The sequence below is a fragment of the Struthio camelus genome, chromosome 6 (assembly GCF_040807025.1).
Source record: "Struthio camelus isolate bStrCam1 chromosome 6, bStrCam1.hap1, whole genome shotgun sequence".
NCBI classification, from domain to species: Eukaryota; Metazoa; Chordata; class Aves; order Struthioniformes; family Struthionidae; genus Struthio; species Struthio camelus.
This window is the reverse complement of record NC_090947.1, coordinates 9219825-9247173: the sequence shown is the minus strand read 5'-3', so window position 1 is coordinate 9247173 and position 27349 is coordinate 9219825. Positions and strand designations below refer to the sequence as shown.

Here is a 27349-nt window from a genome sequence, read left to right as displayed (position 1 = left end):
TTTTATGTATATTTAACATGCTGATCCTATGTTGTGTGACTGATTTCAAAAAGAAGAAAGGACTCTGATCAAGTCAGCTGATTTGTTGACAGATTTCTGCTTTTATGCCTTATCATGATTTGTCTTTCTCTAACTTAATTATGTATCATGTTTTAAGATATATTTTATTTGCTAAAGTACATATTCTGCAATCCTATATATGCAAACAATCTACGTATAAGTAATCAAATCCTATCACTTTTCTTGCTAATTCCAGTAGGATTCAAGGAAAAGGCAACTCTTGTTCTGCACGTAATTGTTACTTGTGTTAATGGGATATGGGTTTATAATTGTAAAATGTCTTTCCTGTACGTTTATAATTAATTGTATAAATCTTTTTTGTTCTGTGGAAGCCTTTTTAATAGTAATAAAGGGTATATGGCACACTGTGACTTAAAGAGCATATCAGCAAGCAATGTTAGTTCAGATGTGATACTTTATAGTAGACAGATGCTGTTTCTACATTCATGTTCTGTTTGTTATAGAGATGTGCTAACACTGGAGTAGATCCCGCGCATTTCACCCAAGAGCTCCTACTATAGTCAAGACGCAGACTCTCCATAGGATTTGATATGTAAATATGTACCCTGTACATATGTTAATAATGCCTTTCATAACTTTTTGGAGACAGGATTCATGGGTATAACACATCGGATGTCATGACCTTTCACAGTGACAACCAGTTCAGTAAAACATGTAAGCACGTACTTTGGAACCGTGAACACCCTGGTACAAGGCTATAGTCTATTTATCCATATGGATAACTTAAAGGATATTGGTTAAACATTGGGCTGTAGTGGTCAGAGAGCTTGTCATCTTATAGGATCAAGTGGTAATAGATTATGCATGCTGTATAGTTCAGTGAAGTCAGTGGATCTATCCTTATTTGAGTGAGCAAATTTGAGTTCTAATGTAAGTGAGTTTGACTTGTGTGTTTTTATATTCGTCCTCTTGCTTTATGTTATGCACGTTTGGTGGAGAGAAAAGAACAAAAAAAAAGTTGATTCACATAATAAGCTGTGTATTTGTAAATATGTCCTTTTGCAAATATACAGACTTTGGGTTACCACACGTGGCTTTCGCTAAACACTTAGGTTTAATTCACTGCTTAGAATCTTTTGATGCCACTGATTTCCCTACACTGATTTTTCTCTCAAGCTGTGCAGAGTCATATACTGCTGCACTCATTTTAGGAATAATTGTATAAGCATGCGTATGTAAATGTTGGGCAGGACTGCAGTCTTGCAGAACCCAAAGCTGGATCCGAGCTCTAAACCTTAGTAAGAAAGAAAATAGAATAGTGAAGAAACAGCATAGTGGTATTTCTTTCAAAGAAATACTTCAATAAAAATTGTGGCATTGTAGTCTGTAATGAAGAAGAAATAAAAGCAAATCTGTATCCCGTTATTTTAAATATTTATGGGTTATTAAGAGACTGAAACCTGAAGTTGCAGCTTTCACCAATTAAAACACATCTGTGATAGAATCAATGGTTATAGATCATTGAATATTTATGCTTCATAATTGGCCAGTGTGCTGTCATGTTCATGACAAATTATCAGTCACGCTGACTGAAAAATGTAATAAAATTAAATTTGGATAAGTTCAACTTTAATGTCAAATTTATTATTTATGTTTTAGATAGTTTCCAACTATTGAACATTTATTTGTTCTACGAAACTTCCATTTTTTCCTACTATAAGCCATATATATGGCCTTTGGAACATCGTGTAACTTAGTAGATCTATTATACCTAGGGTTTCTCAACTTGAACATTGAATGAAATATAGCTACTATACTGAATTTATGTTTTTATGTGTAAAATGGTAATATAATTTAAAGGAGTAATGACATTTAAGTCTTGAGGCAAGACTTTAAGTTTCCATTATTATCAGTGATAAAATGACCTCTGCTTTCAGGCACATGTGAAGAGTTAAATTCATGGTTTTGCTTGTTTTCCCCTTCATTCTTAGCTCAAAAAGAAATAATCTTAGGTCATCTTAAAACCTTACTTCAATTTCAAAATTTTAGAAAATAGAGCAGCAAGTGATTGCAATCAATGAATCTTGGGAAGGGGCTTGTAGAAAGATATGCTCTCTCTCCCTCTCCTGGAATTATACACTGTGAATAACGTGTGGTAATCCTGTAGGTGCACAATGGATTGTTGAATAGTGGACGATCCCATTTCTTGCGCTTAGAATTGTCTTGGGTCTGATTTCCCCCTTCATACAATTTTGCAGCTTCTAGAGTTACTTCTGCTTTACCCTGACTAGAAAGGACTACCAGATCCTTTGCATGCAGTTTTCTCAAGTTTCTCTGCACATGGCAGCAAAACTGTTATGTTGTTTTATGTAACTTCTGTTTAATTTCATCTTTGAAATGCATCTAGTAAATTGTTCAGATTAAAAGGTTTAATTTGAATGGTTCTGCATGTCTCTGTACAGAAACTGTGATTTTACACTTTGGTTTGTTTCATTATAGAACACCTCATACCATCTGTCCGTTTCAAATGGATCCAGACCTGCAGGGTAAGGATTTTTTTGTCAGTTTTCTCTGACTTTTCTCAAGTGGCATTTCTGTGTTTGTGTGGAGACAAACTAATGAGTTGTAATGAAGTCATGCCACTTTCAGAATGTGCGTAGTAACACATAAATGCCAAATTACATAGCCATGCTGTCTTACCCTTACAGTACAACCTGTATTTTTGTGTCTGTCCTACTTATATGCTAAGGGTTTTTTCATTTATTTTAGCATAGATATGCAGGATGGCTGTACACTCCCTTTCTGAGTGTTAAATCTGAGGGGAGACTTCATCTGCTACATAATAAATAGCATAAAATGCAAAACGAGCATGTAGGCAGTTGGACGATTTCAGGAAACAGTGCTCTTTTCTATACATGAAAGAATTCCTCTGTCAGTTTCTGAACAAAGGACGTTTATGAGTCTTGAGGTGAAATGTGTCCTGCTGCAGAGTGGTTATATGCTGGTTTTCTGTCCAAGGGGCAATCTTCATCCCTATCAGAAATGAAAAGTTTCAGCTGTTGCGTGTCCTCAAATATCGTCTCAACAGTAATAATCCTAAAATATGTTTGTATTTAATTTGGACTTTTTTCTTTGTGTGTTATTTACCTGTGTGTTTTTGCAGGTTTATTCTGGAACTATTACTCGACAGACACAGAATGTCCTACTTTGAGGCCACAGATTGTCTGTAAGGACAGACTCGAATAACAAATATAGTAAAAACAAATGACTAGCAGATGGCTATTAAAACATTCCTTCTGCTTAGAAAGTGATCCTGCCCATGAAAGGTGTTTTAGTTGGATCGTCTGTATGTTTCTAACATTTGCATTCCTTCCTAGAGAGGAAAATAAACATTTGGGACTTAATCCATTGCCTGTGGACAACAATGGAAATCTTTCTATTACCTTCAAAAGAGCTTTCGATCAGGTCACTGAAGAAAGAGGACTGATGATACTACATGGAAGTCAAAACTCATTTTCACATTTCATGACATACTGCACTACGTCTTCAAATAATATCACAAAACATAATCTGACAAGAGCGACACTAGACAGATGGTATAGCAGATAGAGGCTTACTTCTATATCCTAGGCAGCATCTGGGAACCAAGAGAGCCCATAATTGGGTGACTATTAACTTTAGTCTGGTACATTTGTACACAGATTGGCCCATTTCCAAAGTAACCAAGTGGAGAGTTTTGTGTGTTACTGCTACTCAATTATGCGTATTTGCTGTTTATCTTTGTCCTTCGTCAACTGTGAGTAACTCTTCCTCTTTGAACAACAGGGATAGAGAGTCCTTGAGGACAGGAGGATTAAGTGATAAATCCCATGCTATTTTCTAAGGCTATTGTGATCGAGCCTATCGAGTTCTAAGTATATGTGTAAAGCATTAGGTATAGGGCAAGTTCTGAAGCCCTTACTCACATCCCACTCAGAAAAGCATCATTTAGTGATGTGAAAGGAATGAGCTGAAGTCATGTAAAGGCATAGGATTCAGTCAAGCAGTTTGAGTTGGATTACTAGGCAGAGATGTCAAAAGCCAGTTGTTCTGTTAAATTGCTTATCTTCTGAGCCCCAGACGTTGGTCCTGACACAAAATTTGTTTAATGTTTGAAACAGTATGCTTCCGAAACAATAACCCTGCTGTGTGGGTTGACAAACTGACTGTATAAGAGCCTCTCTATTCTGATCAAGAGTGTTTTGCTTCAAGAAATACTATTTCGTTGTGACCTTAGCTAAAGGTATGCATAGTGGATATATTTTTTTTTTTGCTCCATGAATACAGTTGATTCCCCAAGAAGCAGATATGCTGTGTATGCTAAATACTGTTTCTACAACTCACAGTGTGGCTGGTCATAAGAAGACCATTTTCCCAACGGAACTGTGGTGGAGGAGGGAAGGAAAGTGTTTTCATTTTAATCAAAATTTCCTACAAAGTATTGTGGGTTATGGTCAAGACCAAATTTGGGTATTTCAGGTTTTGATTAAACCATGTGATTTTCAGTTTTTTATTGGAACGAACCATTCTGTTGTTATGTATGTTTGTTTTCTTTTGCAGAGGCTTTCAGTGATGTTCAGAGTTCCGTCTACAGAACAGCCCTAAAACTATGCTCCGTACAAAGTCTGTGCCAGTGTTAGTAGATAGAAAGTCCTGTGCCTTGTCAGGGAAAAGAATCTGTAAAAATGCTGTGCTGCTGTCACCATGAGTTTTAACGAGTTCTGCTCTCTCATTTTCCACCTGAGAATCTTAGAGTATATTACAAACCTTTAAGAGCCAGATAGTAGTTCATATACAAATATTTTTTGCCCTTTTGAATGTCAGTAGAAATACGTTAGTAATATTCTAAAGGCATGGGGGAATTGAACTGCTATTACAATCTGCTACTTTGCTGTATAGACATCACCAGCAATTATGAAACTACATCTGTATATTATTGTTCTCACTTAATGTCAAAATCTCATGGATTTCTTAGGGATGGATTTATTGGATATAGACATAGATCATCAAAAATGCATAGGATAGACATTATTAATGCTATAAATATTAATGAGAACAAAATAAGATACAATAGACCAGAAAACCCCTGGCTGGTATTTATTCCCCTTGGCTTTGAAGTGAACGAGAACTCTGTGCAAACAGAGAGTTATGGAACAAAGTTCTAGACGCTTAGCTTGCTTTGCAGTTCCTGGGTGTGAATTCCGTATTGAACTAAATTGCATGGAAATCACCTTGAATTTTCCACCTGAAGCAGTCTGTTACTGAAAATGCACCATCATTGCAAATGAGCTCTTCAGGGCAGCATAGAAAAGATGACTGGCTTGTTGGCCTTGGCCATGTTTTTTAGTTTGGGCATGCTGTTGTGTGACTATATTTAATCTCTATCTAGTAAATGTGCCTGGTGCTATGTATCACAGCATGGAAGCGTCGACTCACGCAGGCACTGTTTTCATTAGCTCTGTTACAGAGTCCTGCATGTCCCCTTTTGGCTTTTGTAGCATCTACCTTGTTGTGTTCCTCCTGCTTGAACGCCGATGCCCAGAGTTGTGTGCAGGATTCCAGATGGAGTATCAACCATGTCTCACACTGATACTTTCCCATCTCTACTGGAAAGACCTTACTTAGTATTCTAGGTTCTCCTCTGCTTCTTTAGCAGCTCTATCATATTGACGGTGGTGAGAAATGAATATAGGCATATATGACAGTCTTATTCTTCTGATGTTACTTCTCATTGATCATCTCTCTGTTGTACTGGATGGATCCTTTTAATAAGTCCTGGCTTCCCTCAGGATTATTAGGATATAGTGGATATCAGTCATCTCTTCCCTCAGGGTAGGGAAGGTATTAGCTATACCGTGGCACGTTTTATAATACAGCCTGTTTGCCCCTTTCTTGGCCAAAGCACCTCCCTTCTCTTTGTGCATGAAAAGGAGGCCTACATCTAAGCACAAATTGACTCCTCTGTTCCAGGTGAGCTTTATTTTGAAGTACCGGTGGTGCATAGTTTTGTATTACATCTCTGTGCACAGAGGTTTGACTTGAAAAGTGCTCTTAAAAAAATCCTCACTCCTCTTTACTAAAAAACTATAGTTTGGATGCAGTTAATCTGTTTTCCTTTTCTTCCTAACTGTCCCTAAATCACATCCGGGGAATCTTAGTTGAGGTTTTCCATCTTCCTAGCCTCACAAGTTCAGCTAAATCCATAAACCCAGCGAGACCTTTCCTGGTTTATTTTCTTTTTATGTTACATACTGTTTTAGACTTCATTTTCCAGACTTGTTTTAAGTAGGCACTTTTAATTAAAAAAGTCTAGTTTCCATTCATGAGAAGACAGGGATCCTCATTCATTTCTCCCTTTATTTTCCTACAGTGGATCTGATTGATACTTCCTTGGTTCAGCACATCCTGCCGAGTGAACAGAGCCATGGGAAAAAGCAGATTTCTCTGAAAGTGCAGCAGCTCTCTGAGATCCTGAAGGAGCTGTTCCAAAGGGTGAGATTAGAAAAACCAGGCCAGGTAGATCCAAGAACCGCCAAGTTCACGTTGAGCCTGCTAGCTGCCATGTATGACAGGTGAGAGGAAGTACATGAGTAAATCTGTCACCTAGTACTGCTAGAAAAATTCCATTTCTATCATTCTTATGTCATTTATGTAGCAAACTCCTATGTTGCAGGTATTTTGCTAAACATTGCTCACAGGAGAGGAGTTCAGTGGTAGGAAGATGAGGCACAGAGCTTTACTAGAGAAAGAGCAGTGTAATGTTTCCAAAGTTATCTGAAAGTCCAGACCTATACTAACCAGACTATACTTCACTTTTTCTGTGAACAGCTTTGTACAGAGAGTGGGTATTTTTAATTGCCAAGATATTTTGTTATATTCGTGAAAACGAATTTTTATTTGCCTGTGAATGAGAGTATCCATGCCACAGGTCAAGAAATTGCCAGTCTCTTTTTACTGTATGTTATTTTCCAGCTTAAAAAGTTTATCAACCAATTATGAAACAAAAACATTGTCTTATAACTAAGCTGGTCAGCTAGCCCCTGTGACCAGCACATCGCTATTGGGAATAATAAGGAAGCTGGATTGTTTCATGAATACATCAGCTCTGAAAGGAGAAGTCTAAGTTGAATTTATTCACCACAGATGAAATTCGTTCCTTTCTGCATCAGAGCAAAGCTTTTTACTAAGAATGTGAGTGAGATATAAGTGATCCACAGGACTTTTTCTTGAATTACTGTTACTTAATAATATGATCACTACTGTTTAAGATCCCATATTATGAATTTTTTGTACTTCAAGTCAATTCAGACTTGGTATAAAGTGGTGTCTTTTGAAACAGCTAGAAATATGAAGAGTATTTAATAATTTGTGTGCTCTGAATACCACTATAAGGAAACTATTTAGGAGAATCTTCTTAACAGGGTTATCTTGCCCCCTTTTTTTTTTCCTAAAACAGGCTATCATTTTCTTCTTGCTGTAATTTCTTTTTTAATTTTTTTTTCCCACAAATTTCTTGCTATATATACAGGACAGAAAAAGCTTCTTCTAATTTTCTTCTGATCATGTTTTCTCCCTGACGTGCTGTTCTCCACTACTGATAATGGAACATTTTTCATGGCAAGGACACATAAGGGCTTTTTTATGTTCATACGGTAATTTACTTATATGCCTACAGAAACCATCATAAGGATTTTTGATTATATGCTATATGAAATTTGAGAGTAACTGTCACAGGTTTGATTTTTGTATGTTTCATTAAACAGCAATGTCTGGTGAATATGCTGTGTATATTCCTTTTCAGCAAGTTTTTAGTCTTATTTATTTTTAGTAGTACAATGTTTAAGTATACAAAATAAAACAAAATCTTTCCATGAAAGTTCTGGAAAGAACATGGACTAAATATATATATTCATATACATTTTTGACCAACAGATCTCCATATAGCCTATGCTTTAGAGCCTATACTTACAGCTTTCTGCAGTGTGCTTTGTATCACATCAGTGAAGTACATCTAGAGAGTCTTGAAGACAATTTTATGTAGTGATATTTTAAAATATAATACCGCCTTGCAAAAGCAGTATCTTAAAAATAACATTGCAAGTTTTCATGGGTTATGGCTTCCAAATCACATCTGCTTTGTCTTCAGACAACGCCTGTGTTGCAAACACAGGTTCTAAATTAAGCTAGATTCGTTGTTTTGCATTTCCTAACAGTTAAAACTGAAGTCTTGCTCCTGGCCTGTGTCCTTATGGCTAAACTGAGTTGCAGTGAAATTAAAGGGACTCGGCCCAAGAGGTGTTCAGTGCAGGTCTGGAGACCCCGTGAAGCTTTCTGATCACGTAGTACGTAAACCAGCTTGCAACTCTGCTTTCTCTTCCATATTTGGAAAGACTTTCCACAAATAAAAAGCAGGACGTTTTTTAGGTCATGTATTATAAATGTAAAGCTAAATTTTACTTGGAATGTGAAGTCTTTTAAGGATAAACTCTCTCTCTCTCTCTCTCTCTCTCTCTCTCTCTCTCTCTTTTTTTTTTTTATGATTGCATAATATCTTGACCAGTTAATACTGAAGTTGTGTTCGGTGACAAAGGGTCCTAGACATAAAAGTCAACATCACTAAAATGCTGCATCTGTTATATACATATAAAAGGACATAAATTTTGAAGTTATCTTCCAACATAACAATTTTTTTTCTTTCAAAGTTTCAGTTTTCACGTTCTTGGTGAATATAATTTCACTTACTTTATTTTCCTAGATCTGGAACAGGTTACATTAGAACTAGGTCTGCTGCAGCTGCCCTAATTGCCCTTTCAGGAGACAGTCTACTGGCAAAATACAGAGGTGAGAAAAATACAACTTGATACACTGCCTAAAATGCTGAATGTTGAAAAAAATCTGCACTGTAATTTTTCAACATTAAAAGAGAATACCATTCTGACATGCAAAAAATAAATTCAATTGCTTGCTTTACTGCAGGGAAAGATGATGCAAAAGCATACTGTTCTATCAGTGTCCATAGCCAACTTTGCATAAACAAAGTCTCAGAACAAGTCATACTGAAGTTTAAGATAAGTAGAGCTTAAAAATGAAGGCCAGGTTCTGCTTGCCTAGCAGAAAAGAACAGAAAATCCCAAATTTTAAATTCAGTAGAGCAGGAAACAAGCTTTATATTTTTGATCCAAGGAGCTTTTAGAGCCCTTTTACTTCAGACAAAAATGCTTAAAGAACTAAGTATAACAGACGAAGGTCACCCAATGCAATGGGCAGCACAAAGATTTCTGCATGAATTAAACCCTTAAAATGGAGAGCAAATGGATTACAAGTGGCATATTGGCCTCATATTGTCCCATTGCACACTGTGTGTTTCCTTCCAAATCACCTGGAATTAGCAATTCACAATTTCAATATGGTAGCAGAACCACTGTTACTTATAGCCATGAAAATGAGCTTGGTGTCTCCTTCATCCTTACCTGTCTTAACTGCCGGGGATAAGGAATTGCCCTCATTTCCTTGCTTTCTTCGTTTTCCCCCTGTCTGTGGGAAGAAAGAATTGTCCCAGCAGTCACTGAGTGCCTTTTAAATACACAACTATAGGAGAACATTCTTAAGAGAGGCTTATTTGGTGGGCAGTAATCATTATGCAGATAGTTTGAAAATAAGTAGCAAGAAGATTCTTCAGGCTCCGCTGGGATTTCAGTTTCTTTCCTCTGGTTTTCAGCTTTCTTTCAGTTTTATGCTGTCCATGATGGGAAGAAGGCCTCGATTACCCGCAGTGCCCTGAGAAGCCTGCTAACAGACTTAAATCAGGTAATGCTACTGCAGTGCTGTTAGACAACAGGTGTTATAGGGAGATCCTAGTCTAGGAGAAAAATGTACAGGTTGCTACATTTTATATCTGACTGCATTATGGGACTGAAGTCAGTAGAGCTCTCTGTGGACATAGGGACCTACCGTGCAGAGCTAGGCATGTACTCTAGGTAAAAGTATCAATTTCTGTAGCTCTTCGCAGTCAAAATAAGCACTGGCATCAGTGCCTCTGTGCCTTTATTTTGCCTGAGCCTGCAGATCCTGCTGACAGTTGCACACAATTGTCACCAAAGCAACTCCAAACTGCAGATGTCTGTAATCACCAGAATAGTAGACCTGCTTGCACTTGCAGGATAATGCCTTAGCATACCGGTATTTCCAGCTGGCCTGGTGCTGAAAACAGGGTCTGAAAAATGACCTCTGACACTCAATCCCACTGCCTTTCAGTATCCTGGTAGGGCAACATCCTGTGTTGATTCATTACAATAAGTGAGCTGGAAGCAAATCATTCTGACGCATACTGAAGAATGGAATTGCACACTGATGGTATGAATTTGAACAGGTTTTCTTCAGTACAGTATGTAAAACGGCTTTTCTGTAGACACTTCGCTATCTGTGTGCTGTCACCTTCTCAATAGAGCATGATGGGAACATGTGTTTTCTGTTGAGGTGTTTCTGAGCCTTTCTTCTTGCTGCAGATCCCAACCATTGTGGGAGAAGGCTGCACTCGGTCTTGTGTAGAAATTGCTACTCACAGTTGTTTCCATGGGGTGAGTAAAATTCAGATGTCCTGGAAGTGACTTTGAATGTTGCTGGTTGATTAAAATTGCAAGTTTGTCACAATATAACATCTACCATTATGTACTTTTAAAGGGGCAGGACTGTGTCAATTCTACCATATAGAATTGGTACCTATAGAAATGATGCTCAGTAAGATACTACCACAGACATCTATTCTAAAACTTCTGGAAGCCAGTAATGCTTTACCTGAATGTAAAAAAATCTACTAGATACTAGATTGGGGTCTGCTAGCATAATTTTTATTAGGAGTTGTAGATGAGGCACCAGCTCTTTTCAAGTAAATGCCTGAACTTGAGATGGATATTCTTTCCAGGTTCTGAATCCTGCAATTGTTGAAGAAAAATTCCTGTCTTGGCTGAGATCAGAGCCTGCACTTCTCCTGTGGCTCCCTACATGTTACAGATTATCTGCCACAAAAATGGTTTCTCACCAGGTTAGATGTAGAGTCTGCAAGGATTTCCCCATTACAGGACTCAGGTGTGTCAGTAATTACTATAGTCTGTAAAACACACATGAATAGTTCTTACCGTTATTTGCATATACTATAGGCCCTAGCTGATGTGTTAAGCAACAAAAATGGGAATAATCTAATTTAACAAATCAGACTGGGAAAGAGAGGACCGTCACAGGCTGGTGCTCAAGCCCGCATCCAGTTTCTGTTTAGTTCACTATCACAGACATGATTATTAAACCTGTGTGTCTCATATCTTAGTGCTTTGTCCCATCATCAGGCATAATAACTGGTTAGTTCAGTTATTCACCTTACCATCTTATCCACATAAGTAAAAATGCCTGATGGTATAAAAAGAACACTATCCATTACCCAGGGACCAGAATGCACAGGACGTAGTATTTTACTGTTATCCTCTTCTCTCTAATAGCAAACTTGGGTTCTTATTCATTTGTAAAGTTACAAATCCCATACCAATAACGTAGCGACATTACTGTTCTATGTGAGTAGCAATTAGAGATAAGCTTGTATATAAGAAAGATACAGAGATGTAACTGCATTCTCAAAAGTGGTAGTAGAACAACTGTTTCTTCATTGGACCAAATTTCAGTGCAGCAAATAAATAATATAAAAATGATGGGTGGGTTCTGGGAATTAGTCCGTTGTCACTCGGACGAAATAACTCTTATGTTTAGGGAATGCTGGGAAAAGTCATTATTTTAACAAAGGTGCGTCTCTGCGTTCCAGAACCCATGGATCTGGAATTCCAGTAATGCAGCTCACTTGCACCAAGTTCTCAGTAGTGGAAAAGTAACTTAATCCTTCTGTTTTCCTTCACAGGTATCGCTGTCTGAAGTGCCTGAATTTTGACCTTTGCCAGGACTGCTTTTTCACTGGCCGTCTCAACAAACCGCATAAGAGGTCACATCCTGTTGTGGAACACTGTGTGCAGGTACAGTCCGATTGTACTGATTCATTTCCCTGTTCAGATTCTTCATGTGGGCATTTAGGCAATAGGCTCATGAACTATAGTGATTATGAAATTGTGTTTATATCAGCCATCATGTCCATGAGACAGTAGAATTATTCATCAGGGAACAGTTAATCGGAGTAAGGAAAAAAAGGAGCATCTAAATTTAGAATGGATGTTTTGTTCTGAAAAAACTGAATAGAGCCATGAAATGTCATAGAGAAGATCCCATCCTCTCCCCAGGGAGCTGTGTAGCAGGTTCGCAATTTGCAGATCATCCTTAAACCTGTGGAAAGATCCCTTGGAGTGTCCCAGTGCTCCTCCCTGGCCGTCCCAACATGTCCTCATTCAGAAATTAATTCAGCCTGAAGTTGCACTAATTCTTGCATGGAACTTCCTTTGTTCCAGACCTTTTCAACCTTGCTGTAAACCTTCTGTACCCATTTGACTCTGTCAGTTAGACACAGCACAAAGAGCCAGCCTGGGCCCCCACTAAGCTCACCTACTTGGGCTCCATTACAGGGGCAGCTTGTGCTTTCTTCACGCTAATGGTGAAAATCAACACTGGGAATCTGTTTGGAAGATCAGCTCCTACTTTGAGCAGGAGATTTCAGATCTTGCATCAGCAGCAGACAGCTCTTTTGTGGACCTGTATAACATCATCATCTTCAGTTTCACTGAATGAGCTGAAAGGCATCCATGAAGGTTTTCCTAGTAAGCTGTACTCTACGGCCTCCTTCCTGGAACTGTACACTAGAACATGAAAAATAACCATATAGCCAGTATCTGCACTGAAACTGAAGAATGTTAGACTGTTTCTGCAATCATCCTTTGTCTGAGGGAACATAAAACTATAGCCACTTACTTCATCACTCTCTTTCTGAAAAGCAAACCCTGTTGTTAACACTATGGAAACTCTATCTGGATGGTCAATATCTGCATTAAAAATAACAGAGAGATATTCCTTCCTCCAAATATCCTTTCTCATCCTCCATCTCTGAGAAAGTAGAAGAATCAAATGGCAATAGGTGTCCTCATGTAGAGATTTGTAATAGGAACATTACAATCAGTCTGAATGGAGAATGAACGGTAAGGCATGGATTTAGAAGCACCAGAAGGAATGGCAGGAGGGTTAGTAAAAAGGCAGTCTAGATCAGATGGTCAGTGAGATCACAGCACTTCCATACACAGCTTCTTAGGACACCCAGATCAGAGAAACAAAAGGCAGCCTGAAACAAAGGACAAACTGCCATCTGAAGCTAGTAAGAAGAGATGATGAAGGGAAGGTAAAGAACAAGACCTGTAGCCGTAGCATACCCAGATAAGGAGACAGAAGGCAGTGAGTAGATCCTAATGGTTTACAGAACTGGGACAGAATGGAGAGACAAAAGATCATAGTCAGTGTCAACTCCTAAAGGAGCTAAAGGCACATCCAAAAATCGGCATGTGGTGACCAAATTAAGAAGATCCCATGAGGATTAAGGAGGACTAGATACTTGGCATCTCTTGTCTTCGGTGTCACTGTCAGTGATCCTGGCCAGACCATGTCTGTCACAGCTTAGTGCATGAATGCTGAAGAAACCACCTGGACACTTATATGTTAGTGCTTGTGTTTGAGTTAGTGTGAGTGAATGAAATGAGTCGTCTTTTAAAATAAAATCCCCTCCCCTTTCTATACTGTCTGACATTAAGCTTTGCTACATTGTTGCTGCAATACTGCAGCTAAACTCAGGCTTCCTTTTTGAAGCCCTACTGTAACACCAACCCTGTAAACTGTACTTGCATGGCCTAAATCTATACCAAAGCTAAAAAGAGAAGCTGCTCTCTGCTGCAACTATCATTTCTACATCCTTTGTGTGAGACATAAAAGAACTGGTAATAAACCACTTTTCTCATCCCTTCCACTCTAAGTAGGTGTATGGCTAGGTAAGTCTTCTCATTCTCTTCACCAAGGAGTGGACAACTGAGCGGGGATAGTATTTGAAATATCCGCGCTGTTTTTCTTTGCAGTGCTGACACCTTGTGGTAATGTTATTACCATGCTGAGAAATTGCAAGGATGCGTGCTGCATGTTTGCTTTGTGTTTTCCTGTTCAATCTGTCAGGGCTCCCCCATGTTATGCGCCTAATCCAGTCATTTCCTGGGCCAGAAGGGGGTCTGTGCATCATTGTCCGGCATAGCTCCCAGCAGCCATGAGCCTCTTCAGCTGTCAAACAGGTGGATCTTTGCTTTCTCATGTCTGGCCTTTGCCTTGGACTGTATCCACTTGTTTCTTACTGCTTCTGGGCAGCGCTTGTTTGAAAATTCACTCCTTTCTCTGTTGTCCATCATTCCAATAGATGTCAGCAAAGGCAAATGCAAAGCTCTTTCTCCGCACTGTCAGGAACAACCTGTTTCAAGAGCGCTGCAGAAGAAAGGAGGCTCAGAGAAGGAAGGCTCTGGAGATAACAGAGAAGAGGCACTTCCCTACTCGGAGAAGTCCTCTGTGAGTTTGTTTCCAGTGAATTTATACCCTCTGAATAATATATGTCGGCTGTAAGATATTGCTTGAGGGTGTCTTTTCAGAAAGTGACTTTGTTATGACACACACCATGTTGTGATATTTCTATAAAACATGAAAGTATAAATGATAAGTTGCTGCACAGTGTTCTGTAACTTAACTATGATTGCCATGCTGACAATCTAATGACTAGTTATTTTCTCAAATATAAAATGCATATGTCTTCCTTCCCTCTTTCCTAATGTCATCTCTCTTTCTCCATGCCTTTTCTTACCATGTTCAGTGTAGGATCAAGCACTGCAAATACGTAGTACCTGTCCCTGAACAACTGCATGTTTTTTTAACACCTCCTTTCTGTCAAAATCATTGGAAATTAACTGTCTGAGTACTTCCTGCATGTGGCCCATAGTGCATGCATTGAGAGTCATTCTCCTAAGTCCCCCTGAATGGCAGTTCTGTGGGATTACTCAGAACAGTGAATAGCTGAGCTCTTACATCACCGTTCCAGTTCCTTCAGATCAGTTCTGGTTTACTTCCTTATAATTAATGTGTAAATGCATTACTGTATTTCCACTGATCATTACTGTATTTCCACTGACCATACTGGTTAGTAAAGAACTGTCTGGAAGTGCTGTTAAGATTTTGCCTATAGTTCCTCCTTTCTTGCTTTGAGCTGTTGTTTGACATTTATGTGTAGAAACTGAAGAGAATGATTATATGAGATAAGCAACGCAAGTTTATGAAGGGTGAAATTACCTAGTAATTATGGAAAGGTCTAGCAGATCTCTTTCATCCTGCTTGTGTTCTCCATATGAGACTTCAATGAAATTGAAATGAGGAAAATAGTCACTCCTCTCCAAAGGAATGAATTTCATCCTTTTCATCCTTATGAGAAAGAGGAGAAAAAAACTTGATTGTGCTACAATGATAGGCAAAGTTGTTGCTATTATAAACCAAATTTTATATACAGTAAGGCCAACAGAGGATAGTTACAGTGATTTTCACAGAGAATATTATTTCAATGCTTGTTCTTTAGAACATGGTGAAATGCTAAACATTTTTCATTGCTGATTTTTTTCCTCCCTCATATTCAGTAACAAAGTTCCGTTCTTAATTCTCAATACCATTTAATCCTTCTGTGAATAATCAAGGTTTCTCTATAACTCTGTGGGTTTTTGCTTACCTGATACTTGTTAGCAGTTAGTGAGATAAAGCAGAATCTGGAGTTGCTGTTTTAGGTGTCACTGTGTGGCTTATAGGTATCTCAGCCTTTCCTAGCATAAAGTGGCCTGAACAGCAGGATTTCTGATCCTTCTCTACTTTTTTTTTTTTTTAAGCCCTTCCCTACTACTGGCTAAAGGAAGTGGAAAAAAAAGAAGCAGCAAATTGCTTTGATGCTTAGTGGGAGGAAAGAAGGGTTTGCTGTTGAAGTGCTGTTGAAAGAGTGGGGTTTGTTCTAAGGAACTTCATTCTTTCAGCCAAAACAACCAGTGGGCATAGATAAATTGTGGTTTTTGCTTAACCACATAGCACAGTTGTCTGTCTGTGCTTTAGTTTTATCTTGATCATTCTGGGTACCAAACCAAGGCCCGATTTGTTCTCTACTCATTAATTCTCTGTTACTATTACAGTCCCCTTGCAAAGCTCAGTGCATTACCGCTGTCTGGCTCTGAAAACCTGCCTTTCCCAGTGGACAGACCTGTCCTGGAGTCTCCCAGGATCATATCTGAAAACAAAACTGTAATGCAGCAGAATGAGAATAACACCAAAACTCCTGAGCAAGGCAAGACAGCAGTTCAGGTGAGCCAAACATGAAGCTGTAATAAATAGTGCTAAAGCTGTGAGGAAGACCTACCAACTTAACTATTTAATTGCCTTCTGTTTGCCAATTAAGAAGAAATTTAATGCACAGCTTCAAGTTTCTGTTATTTTTCTCACTTATGAAAAAGAAAAAAGAAAACTTGGTGAAACAGAAGCGTGATACCTGTCCAAGGTTAGTGACTAACTGCTTTAATTCTGTGACTTTCAGAAGCATTCATAGGAATATTTGCTTTGTTCCTTTTTTTTTTAAATTCCCCCTCAATTAGCATATTGAAGTCCAGCTAAGACTGGAGCCCTCTCTCCATTCCAACAGTAACAAAATGCTACCACATCTTCCCTCTGCAAGCAAATGTCAAGGGAGGACATTTTGATTCTCATTAGACTTAGACCATTTCTATCACCATGGCAATATCAAGAGGACAGAATGGGCCTTTTTTAAGGATGAGCCCAGAGTAGTGTCCACTCCAACTACAATAGATCATGCGTAAATCTCTCTGTCAGTCTAGTTCCAGGTTCCCTGTACAGAAACAGTGGACTGAGAGGGACAGTGTAAATAAAAATAGGTATTTTGTTTCTATATTTATTTGAGAGGTTGGTAGCTCTGAACATACTCAGAACATAGGAAACACTGGGTTATCTTAAAACCAGTTTGTGTCGTACACTCATCCTGCTCTTTCCAAAAGCCATGGGTGAAGTAAGAGAGAACTAGTCTGTGTGTGACAGCCTTTGGCTGTCATTCCTGTGCTGCTCTTTGGAATACCCGTCTTTCAGGACTTGTTGCCTGACACAAGGAAGAGTGCCAGCCGGCATGTATCTCCAGGAGCAGCTGTGCGCAGACATTGTTTAAGTCAAAAGAATGTAATTTTGAGGGCTAGCACTTGCCATTTCAGAAGACAGTGAGACAGGACTTTGCATCCCTGCTGTGGGATTCTGTCACGCTCATTGCTGTCTTGTTCAATTTCTCTCTGGGCTGGGAATTCTTTTTGAGCTATTTTACACTTCTTTCCAACATGCTAAAAGGCAGATTTCAATCTTACTTAAAAAGATGTAGACCAGAAGTGCAACTCTAGGTAGCTTTTCAGACAATCCATGAGCTTGGAGGCCCTGGGAACCCAGCTCCTAGTCTCACAATTTCCTCGCAGCCCTGATTCCTGCTTAGTTTACACCATGCCTCTGTAGCAGCTTACCTGGAAGGTGTTTGTCTCCTAGAAGGTGTGACTACTGTTGCCTGCATGACCCAGGGACTCCTCCTTCCATCCAAAGACCAGGAGTTTCTCTTCTCCCTTCTTCAATCAGTCTGTCTCCATCCATCAACCTGTCCAAGAGCAGTTGTGTGACTTGGAAGAGACTGTTCCCAAATTGGAATCTTCCCTTTTGCAGAAATTCCAGGAAATGAGGATTTGTTCTGATTGAAAACAAAACAAAATGTCAAACACTTGGAATTTGCCATAGGACAAAGAATGAATTTTCCAGCTAGTTCTAATAGCCATTAGAAATATTTTCATGCATCAGTTGATTGCAATAAACTGTAAAACAGACCATCTCCCAAATTTTCTATGCTTGCTTATAGCAAAATTTGCATAAAAAATGAAAGGTAGTTGCTGATAAAATTATAAACCTATTTTTCTCTCCTTACAGGCAATAGCCTCCTCTGAAACAGATATGTTAAAAATGCATGAATCCATCAGAAGTATCCACAATGAGACCAGGTAGGTAAATGCAGTAGTACAATGACTGAAGGCTGGTGGGCAATGCTGCTCCAGTTAAGAGTTAGAAGAAAAATCATTTTTCCATACCTTAGAGATTTTGAGATTAATAAAAGTTTCCTATCAATTTGGGGTGAATGATAAAATTCAAGAACAGAAATTGCCAATTAAGATAACTTGAAAAAACAATTTCAGGCAAAGCAAAACATTTCATTTTGCTTTCGTCAGTGCTTCACTATGATAAGTTCACATTTCTAAAAGTCATTTTTAATAGAAAGAATATTCTTTCACATAGAAATATCAAAACAGGATATTTTCCCAAATTTTTTTCTGAATAAAAAGTTAATCAAAACCAACTTCATTATTTACTTGAAGTGTTTAAATCAAGGCAGGATATCTTTCTAAAAAATATGCTGTAATTTAAATAAAGGGTTCCAAGCAGTACCTTATCAGAGAAGTCCGTTTTGGTATTCTAACCTTTGACATGACTGAATGTTCATTCCTAAACTACAATCTTTTTTTTTTTTGGGGGGGTGATATAGGCTTTGCTGTGATCTTGCTCACCTTCTCCTTTCACCCTTGCTCTTTCCCCTCCGTCATTTTTGTAGTTGTATATGAATGTGTTTTGACCGTATTTGTGACCACTGAAACCAATGGAGTTAAAACAGAGTGTTGAATTTGATCCTGAATCTACTCTCTTCATTTCCTTCAGTGTGTTCATTTCCCTCTGTTCCTATTTTGTTTCATTCGAATAAATCAATGTACAATTGCTGTTGTACTGTTGTGCTGAAGGGTGCTCCAAGGCTAAAGCAAAGCATCTGCAGTTTCATTGTAAGTCTATGTCCTTACCTCACTCTCTGTTCTCACATGGGAAAATACTGAGATGGTAAGTGTCCTCAGCTATCACTGAAGCTAGCAGTAGTTGAGAGGATGCCTGGGAAGCCTGCTCCTGAAATACTGCATTAGCCCCTGACCCAGAGTTTGTCATATAGCTGAGTGTGTGAATCATTACTCAAGGGAAGCTCTTTGTTCTTATTTGCGGACCAGCTTACCGAGGTTATGTACCTGTTCACAGGACTGGGCTCTGAGATGGTTGAAGGTAGTCGGCACTTTACAGTATAGGCCTATTAAACGCTGTTATAAGGGATTTAGTTTCAAACGTCCTAATGTACTGTTCATTCAGCCAAATCTTGTGTAATTCCACTGAAGCTAATGGGATTTTTGCCATTGGGTGAGCCAATGCCTACCCAAAAGAAAGTGAATCTGCTGAACTTCTGGACGTAACTAAACAAGGCAGATAACTATTTTGGCTGTGTGAAATGCAACAGGTGGTTTACTGCTGCAGCATTAACCAGCCTGTATACGTCTCCACCTCATTAATGGGGAAGATCAAACTGTGTTTCTACCCTGACTTCTTAGTCAAATCCTGCCTCTAGATCAGAGATACGGATGGCATTTTGGCATGCTCTGCTCTGAGTAGGTAATTTCTAAGACTGGTGTGTGTGGGAGGGTGGCGCTTCTCATTGTAAAAAACTCAGTATTTTTTCAAGGACAGTGGCCTATGCAAGATCTATCTATACTGTCAGACAAGCTGCACAGAATGTCTGGAGCAAGAAGGAACTCAATCAGAGAGAGAGAGAGAGAGAGAGAGAGGTTGTTATTCCTTTGCTGCCCTGGGAAAGGTGGTGGGAATCTTCTGCAGGTCAAGGTTCGCCGTAAGTAGTTTGCTTCTAGATGGAGGGCCTGCCCTAATGTCTGTCTGCCCCTGTTGCAGCTGCCTTTGTGGGAAGTGGCAAAACCCCAAGATGAAAGGGTCAGTCTTGACCCCACTTCTGCTCAGCTCTCATCTTTCCTTATCTGGAACTCTCCTGTTCTTGATAATTTTGTGGATGGAGACCAGCTCCTGAAATACTGGCCTCTAACCCTAGAGCTATTTCCTGAACTGACGGAGAGGAGAAAGTTTGTACTACAGAATTTGCACTTTTCCAGGGTGGGATGGGGGTGTGTGTGTATGGGTATGTGTAATGGGTTATTTTTGTCTAGTAAAATCCCCACCCTCTTGTGTCCCTGGCAGGTACCTGAAGAAGCAATTCAGCAAATTGAAAGACCAAGTACAGTTCCTTCACAACTGCCAGGAAGAGAAAAGCTGCAAAATAGAGGCAAAGCTCCAAAGCCTGATGGCAAGCCATGAAAACCTGCAAATGAAGCTGCAGCAAGTGAAGCAAGAAGTAAAGGTATAGTAATAAATGTGCCAAGAATATTCGCAGTTATGGGAAGTTGCCAGGCATTAACTGTTCCTTTTCTGGTTGATCAGTATTCTTAATTTTATTTTGTGCGCTCTCTGCTTGTCTGCTCAATCTACCTATTTTTTGTCTTCAAAGACAGTATATAGGCTCTCAATGGCATGGATTTTCTTTTCATTCTGTATATACTCAGCACCTAGCACAGATATCCATGTCTGGGGTGTTTAGATACCGCTGCAAGGGAAATAACAAGAATGAGAGGGCATTCCAATAAGAGTGAGCAAATGTTTTCCAACAGAAGTGTTAGATACTTCATTGCAGTCTTTTCTTTAGAGAAGAGTCCTGTGTTGGCATGGGATAAACAAAATACTCTTTTGTCATTCGTAATTGCTGTCTTGCACTGGGATGTGATTTAGATCTCTTGTGAAAAATATTTTACTTGTATCCAATTATATTAACTCTTTTTCATTTAAAGTATCTCTTGAGATTCTAAATGGCCCTATTTTACTGAGAATGCATACATATCTGCCACCTATAGTATATTTGTGTATCCCCTTCTGCCATGCTGCTTTTTAGGCTGTTTTTCAGGGGCTGTCAAACATGTGGAAATGCCAGACAAGTCACTAGTGTACACCTGGTCAGCTATATATCACCTGCAATATGACCTGGCATGTCATACCTTTCTGCGTGTATGATGTGACACTGGCCTGTCCACAACATGTGGGATTGGCCGCACACATACACGTAAGTGCCCAGTGCATGCACAATCAGTTCAGTGCATCCCTGTTATACCACACTGTGTGCAGTGCATGTACAGTCAGTTCAGTGCATCCTAGTTAGGCCAGACTCATCATTCATGCAGCGTATGGTGTTTGCCATCATAGCTCTGTCGGGAAAATCCCCAGCGCAATGTGGTACCGACAACAAACCTGTTTTTGGAATTTCAAACGTTAACATGTATGAGGTGTTTGATATGGGCCACACTGTTCAATATACAGATACACATACTTTTTCCTTAGTTAAATTATTTTAGAACAATTTTCCAGCAAATTTAATATTGGAACATTATTATTCCCACATTTCAATGACATTAAAGAGCATAATTTCTCCAGATTGGAAATATGGGAAAAAATGGCCGCATAGATTTCTCCAAACTCAGACATAGAGTTTCATCTTATTGCAGGGAAGTATTTTATTTGTGAAAAGAATTGATTGGGTTCACCAGAAATTAAAAAGAAGAAAAATCTGACCCAAAATTATTTTCCCACCTTTTTTAGTGCTACCAGCAAAACAAAGTACAAATGATTTACGCAACCTAGTTTTTGGTTTTGTCTGTTGTAGGCAATGTTACAGTCATCAGACCATCAGTCATTTGTACTGTGTAAAAACATGATGTCAAGAAATCTGGAAGGAACAGTGCAGGGTGAATTAAATCCTGCCCCAATAAAGCCCATTTCCAGAAAATGTACAGACTGGAAATCTGTGAATCCCCCCAACTCTGCAAATAGAATGCAGGTTTTACAGGCACCAGAGGCTACCGCTGCAGGGAACTTTATGTTCTCAGAAGATCCACTGGAGTTAGTGTCCTTGCAGAGTGACAGACCTTTTATTGGACAGTGTAAAGAAGCAAAAGAGAATCAAACACATCTGCCCAAAACAACAGAAAACTCCCTCAGGGGAATCATGAGGAATACAGCTCTTATTCCCACGGCAGTACAGATACCACCTCATGAGAAAGAAGTCAGAGAGGAAGCAGAACTGCAGCAGCTAGTGATGAAACTGAAGGAAGCATTGTCTGTCCAAGCCCAACCAGGTAAAAGTTCTCCAAGTCTTTGTCTCCTTCATCTAGTTCATTCCATAATATCATACCCAGGTCATAATCAGTTAACCCTCAGAGGAAAGTCAGAATCTTGCCTTTGCCATTGTAGAGTTACTGCAGCGCCACATTCCTGTAAGGTAGAGTTTAGTCCCTAATGCTTGAGTAATTTGAAGCAGGATAAGACAAAGCTCTTAAGAGGAAGTCGGTCTCTGCAGTGAATTACGGAACACTCATACTGGTGACGGCACCAGAGGTCTTTTCTGTTGCCACTTCTATGACGCTGTAGCTATGACTCTAGTCCCAGACAGACTCCCAGCAATAAAAAATCCCTTTGTAATCAATGGTCTTACTGCAGCAGAGCTTTGTTCAGTGCTCAGGGTGCCTCGCTTTTGATAATGAGGATGTAATGAGGAGAGGTGATCTACAAAGCTGCTGTTTCTATATACCTATCTTAAATTGGAGTTTTATAAAGAGTTTTTCAGGATGCCTGCAGAATCCAAATGCTCTGAGAGACCTAAAATCTGTTCTTCATTTCAGCTCAAGAGTCTGCTTTGAAGCAGGAGTTCTTGTCTACAGCTGAACATGTTTGCAGATCCTTCTCTGACCTCATCAACCAAGTAACTTTGCCAGTGTGGAAGTGATGGAAACTAGCATTCACCTTACAGCATCACAGAAATATTGAAGGTAGCTGAAGCTTTGCCAGACTCAAAAGTATCTCAGATATTGCAGTGTCATAACATAGCATAGCAGAGTTCTGCCTTTACTAACTTCACTGGGAACTGTAAACTGATGTTAGAGAAGGGTATTCTATTAGTGCTTTCCAGCTCCTTTGCAGAAGAGGTAGGGCCAGCTGATAAAATTCAGCATGTCTTCACTAATGCTACACTAGTTTACACAACCTGTCCTGTGCTTTCTTATCACTGCTTTATAACTGATAATGCCTTGTGTTTCAGGAACATCTGTTTTTTACGTGAGAGATGGCTTGGGTCAGCTAGTTTCAGTGATTTATCATCTGTCATATCATTGTTTCATAGACTGAATGGAAGGAATAAATTCTTAACTGTCAGCCTTTTCAATACTTAAGTATTCACATTTTTGCAAACAGTTGAATTCATATTTAAAGGAAAAGATGCTCCGAAGAGAGATTGCGTTAGAAGGGCCTTTCCGTTATTGCTTAATGTACATGTAAGTATAGAATTTATAATAAGAATGTAATGCTACTTACAGCATCTAACATACTGGAAAAGTATTTTTTCTTTGGTTGCTAGCACTGTGTATTTGACAGAAACTTTTCTAAAACTCTTAGAGTATTAAAAATACTTTTCAAGCCTATACACACACACATACAGGCATATATATGCATGTAAGTAAACACAAGCTGTGCGGAAGTTTGTAAATAGATGATTGGCTTCAGCTAACAACAGATGCACTTATTGAAGTCAATTGCAAAGCTTCTATTAGACGTCAGCAGAGAAGCGGCCTGAGATTTGAAGAGAAAGGAAAATACCAGGCCAAAGCACCACCAAATATGGGATATACATCCGTGTCACAGCCCAGCTTCGTTTCTTATGATAATGGCTACATGAAAGCCTTAGAAGGAATTTTGCTCATTCTTACAAGAAAAAGAACAGGTGCTCATTGCTTTCCTTTTATCACTACCTGTTGGCTGCATGTTTCTTACAACAGTGCCTCTTCGGTGATTTCAGTGAGATACATCAGTATAACATGTGATGCTAGAGAGAATCATCAAATGTGCATTGTTCTAATGATAGCAGTTCTGAAGATTGAGGTAATGAGTGAAGACAGGGTATGTTAACGATAATTAAAGATGTTATTACAAGATGTACTTTTTTCAGTTGCTAATTACTTGTTAAATGACAACATGAACTAATGACACACTTACTTACTGATTCCTTAGAAGGGCAGATAGTTGCCCAGTTCTCTGTCTTCAGCTGTTGATACACCATGGTTTGAGTTCTTTCCTAGGAATTTTGCTATATCTCTTTCTGATGACAGCAACAAGTAAAACACTTATTCTGATAGTGCACAAAAGTATTTTAAAGATCTGAGAAATATGAATGATTCAGTACCACTTCAGAGAGTGAAATTATAGATCCAGCTACTTGCTATCATTGTTCTGGAGGAGGTATACAAAAAATAGTGAATGAGTGTGTGGATGTGGGCTCAAAAGCAGTCGTGGTTCAATAACAATTTACGTACTCTTAAGTGTTTAGTTGAAATCACTGGAACTATAGCAGCTTACTAAGAGAGAAAGGACTCCTAATTATTACAGGAATTTGTTTGTGATTACTAAGAAAAAAAACTCAGTTTGGGTAAAAGCAAAATATTTTGGAAGCTTTGGGAGAAAAGTCAGGTAAATTACATATGCTAAAACTTAGCTTCATGTATAATCAGGCAGGGTTTAGGCTGATGTGGTTGAAAAGGCCAATGAAAATGTGGTCCTTAAGAAAAGCTGCTCAGCAAAACACTTAATCTTCCACCACCTAGATTTCCTTGGGTTTGTATTTTTTAGAATGAATTATAATCACCAAGATAATCACAGCGTGTTTTCCATGCTGTTAGGCAGCTATTTAGCTGTCAATTCCCTATAAGATGAAAGGAACAAAATCCCAAGCCCTTTATTTTGTTGTTACTCAGTCCAGCTCACAGTGAAGCAACCTCAGTCAGGCATGAGGTAGTTTGAGAGAGAAAAAGGTACCTAGGGCTTGCATTACCAGCTTTCCTCTGGGTGACTCCATGTGTGCCGTGTTTATACTTACCTCAGTGAAGTATCATGAACAGGTCTGTAGGAGGTAAGAGGAAAAAGTTAAGATTCCCCCCTCCATGGATCTCTGACAAAAATATAGTCCAAGATACCTCCAAGCGTTACAGTTCGGAGGGATGCTCTGAATTGAAATAATACGAAATAATTGGAGTCATTTTCAAGGGTGGTGGTGGTAGAAATGCTAGTAAAGTGTGCGCAGTAATTTGTTGTTTGATCAGCTGCATTCGTTATTGTGACATTAATGCTTTCTGCTTCTGGGCTGCAGTGATTTGTGATCACAAGCCTAATTAATTACTAGAAAAACCCAAGCATTTTTTTTACTTAGAGTCCCTTGCTCATTCAACTTGGGATTTAATAAGATGGGAAGCATTACTACAACCTCTTTTAAAAATAAAAATGTTGACCACATGGATTTGCGCAGCCTCAGACAGGAAGTCTTATTCTGTCACAAGGATTTAAGTAAACAAGGAAACAACAAGTCCAAGCATGTAAAGAGTTTCCTGAACAGCCACTGGCTTCTGACTTGCAATGCAGGAAAAAATGGAAGATTGCATAGCAAATTAACGGGAGACAGTCACAACCTCCTCTGTGTCAAATGTCCCCCTGCCCCTCTTTGATTGTTTAAGATCCCCACCTGGATCACATGCTCATCCTGTCCTTCTCCTGTTGCACTCAGACTGATGAAGAGTAAGCCACAGCAGCTGCAAATGCAAGCCTGGTTCTTACCTCAAGATCTGCAATGAAGGTCACAGGGGAGAGCGGTGGGAGGCAATGCCTTATCTATAATCACAGGCCCATTTTGAATTATTCCTTTGAGAATGTACAGCAAACCTACTCTCACCCCATACTCACAGCACTTTCTTTTTCTTAACACAGCCAACCTCGAAGGCCCCAATTTATAGTGAGTGAGCGAATAGCAAACATCAGCATCATCCAGTTGTGTTTTCCTGTCAAATTGTTGAGACCTGGAAAAAAGCAAGCAAGACCTAAGCTATAAAATAGAATTGAGCTTTGAGCCCATCAGAGGCAAGAAAATGCCTGAGGTAGGAGTTCCTTTAGGAATTTTATTACTTGCAAGTTTACATTTAATTGCATCTCTTTTTTATTTCAGCACAATTAATAACATAGATTGTTTCCTTTACAGCAGCAATTTCCAACTGTTCTCCATAGTGTGACCTCATGTTAGAGACTAGGTTGTTTTCTCAGTCCTTCCTCTATATACTAATCCTTCCCTCCCCATTCCCTCAAAGGCCAAATGATGCTACAGCCTGTTAATTAAGAAGCCTGTTGAGGTAGAGCGCTATTGTGAATTTGTCCAAGATAAACATCAACTTGGTCAGCAGTAGTATTTCACCATCTCTGTTGCTATCTGTAGGGAAGGAGGAGGATGCCGGCAGCCCTTTCCTAGAGAATCCTGGTGTTATGGCAGGACTGTATCTAGAGTGAAAGCACTAGCCTTTTCCCAAAATGCCCTATGAAAGAGCAACTGAGACAAGAAGCATCTGTTCGGATAGTTTCTCTGGTTTTACATTCTCTTGAGTTTGAGAGCAGATGGGGACAGGTAGCATCTGCTCTACAGCAATACCAGTCCCATGTGGCTGAGGCATGCAGCTCCTACCAAGCTCCGTCTGTTGCTGGTCTTAATAGCTGTAGGGACCGTGGGTGAAGATTGTGTCTCTTCTGTTAATACAAGGCTGGGCATTATGGGGCTTTTAGATATATTAATATAATCTAGATAATGAACAACAGTAGTACAAGAGTGGGTGGATCTGTTTTAACAATGTCCTTGCCCGTCTCCCACACAGTAACACAGCACTCTGGTAAGCTGTGGCAGAGGCAGCTGGGGGTGGGAGTTGCTGAGTACACTAAACGATGTGCTCCCTGAGCTCTTGCTGCTCTAGCGTTTCCCTCCTCTCTTGAGCGTTTGAATGAGTGCCTAACTTCAAGCACCAATTCAGTGCTACTGAAGTTGACAGGCCTCTGAGTTCTGCCGTCTGCTTCCATAATGTCAGCATTTCACACCATGGGACTGCGTTTAAACTTTGTTTTGTTCAGGCCCAGTAACCACTTCAAGATTTTATTTACACATTTTGCTACTTGAGCCTATTTCTGCAAATGAGTTCTTCTTCAGGCATTTTGCAAAAAACAAACATCGCCATATGCTCAAGGAAAGATACTGTGAATGAACAACTAAACTTATTTACCCCAAAAAGCTGAATTTTGTAGTTGCATTCATCCAATCAGGCAGTGGAAATACTTCATTTCATCAAAGCATCAAGTGTTAATTGCCCAAAGTTACATTGCCTTAGTTTAACACCAAATTGCCTATCAGTACAAGATAGAGGAAAGTGATTTGGCTACAGAGAGTTTGCAAACCAAAAAAGAA

The 27349-nt window shown here is 39.2% G+C and overlaps 1 protein-coding gene across 12 annotated transcripts in view; it reads left to right on the top strand.

The window, feature by feature from the left end:
* The window catches only part of DYTN (dystrotelin), a 60723-nt gene that overhangs the window by 3556 nt on the left and 29818 nt on the right, over positions 1-27349 (top strand). For 2 of the 12 annotated variants that reach the window (XR_011141809.1, XR_011141811.1), the window contains exons 2-17: positions 525-735; positions 2521-2567; positions 4621-4695; positions 6431-6632; positions 8816-8901; positions 9779-9867; positions 10566-10637; positions 10982-11145; positions 11960-12071; positions 14429-14574; positions 16221-16389; positions 18049-18119; positions 20191-20350; positions 21701-22172; positions 22716-23363; positions 25840-26006. Coding sequence is in view for 9 of the 12 variants with exons in the window: in XM_068948081.1 (XP_068804182.1) it covers positions 2549-2567; positions 4621-4695; positions 6431-6632; positions 8816-8901; positions 9779-9867; positions 10566-10637; positions 10982-11145; positions 11960-12071; positions 14429-14574; positions 16221-16389; positions 18049-18119; positions 20191-20350; positions 21701-22172; positions 22716-22819 (1941 nt within the window). In the remaining 3 variants the exon portion in view is untranslated. The other 10 variants (XR_011141810.1, XM_068948081.1, XM_068948082.1 and 7 more) reach the window with 10 other exon arrangements.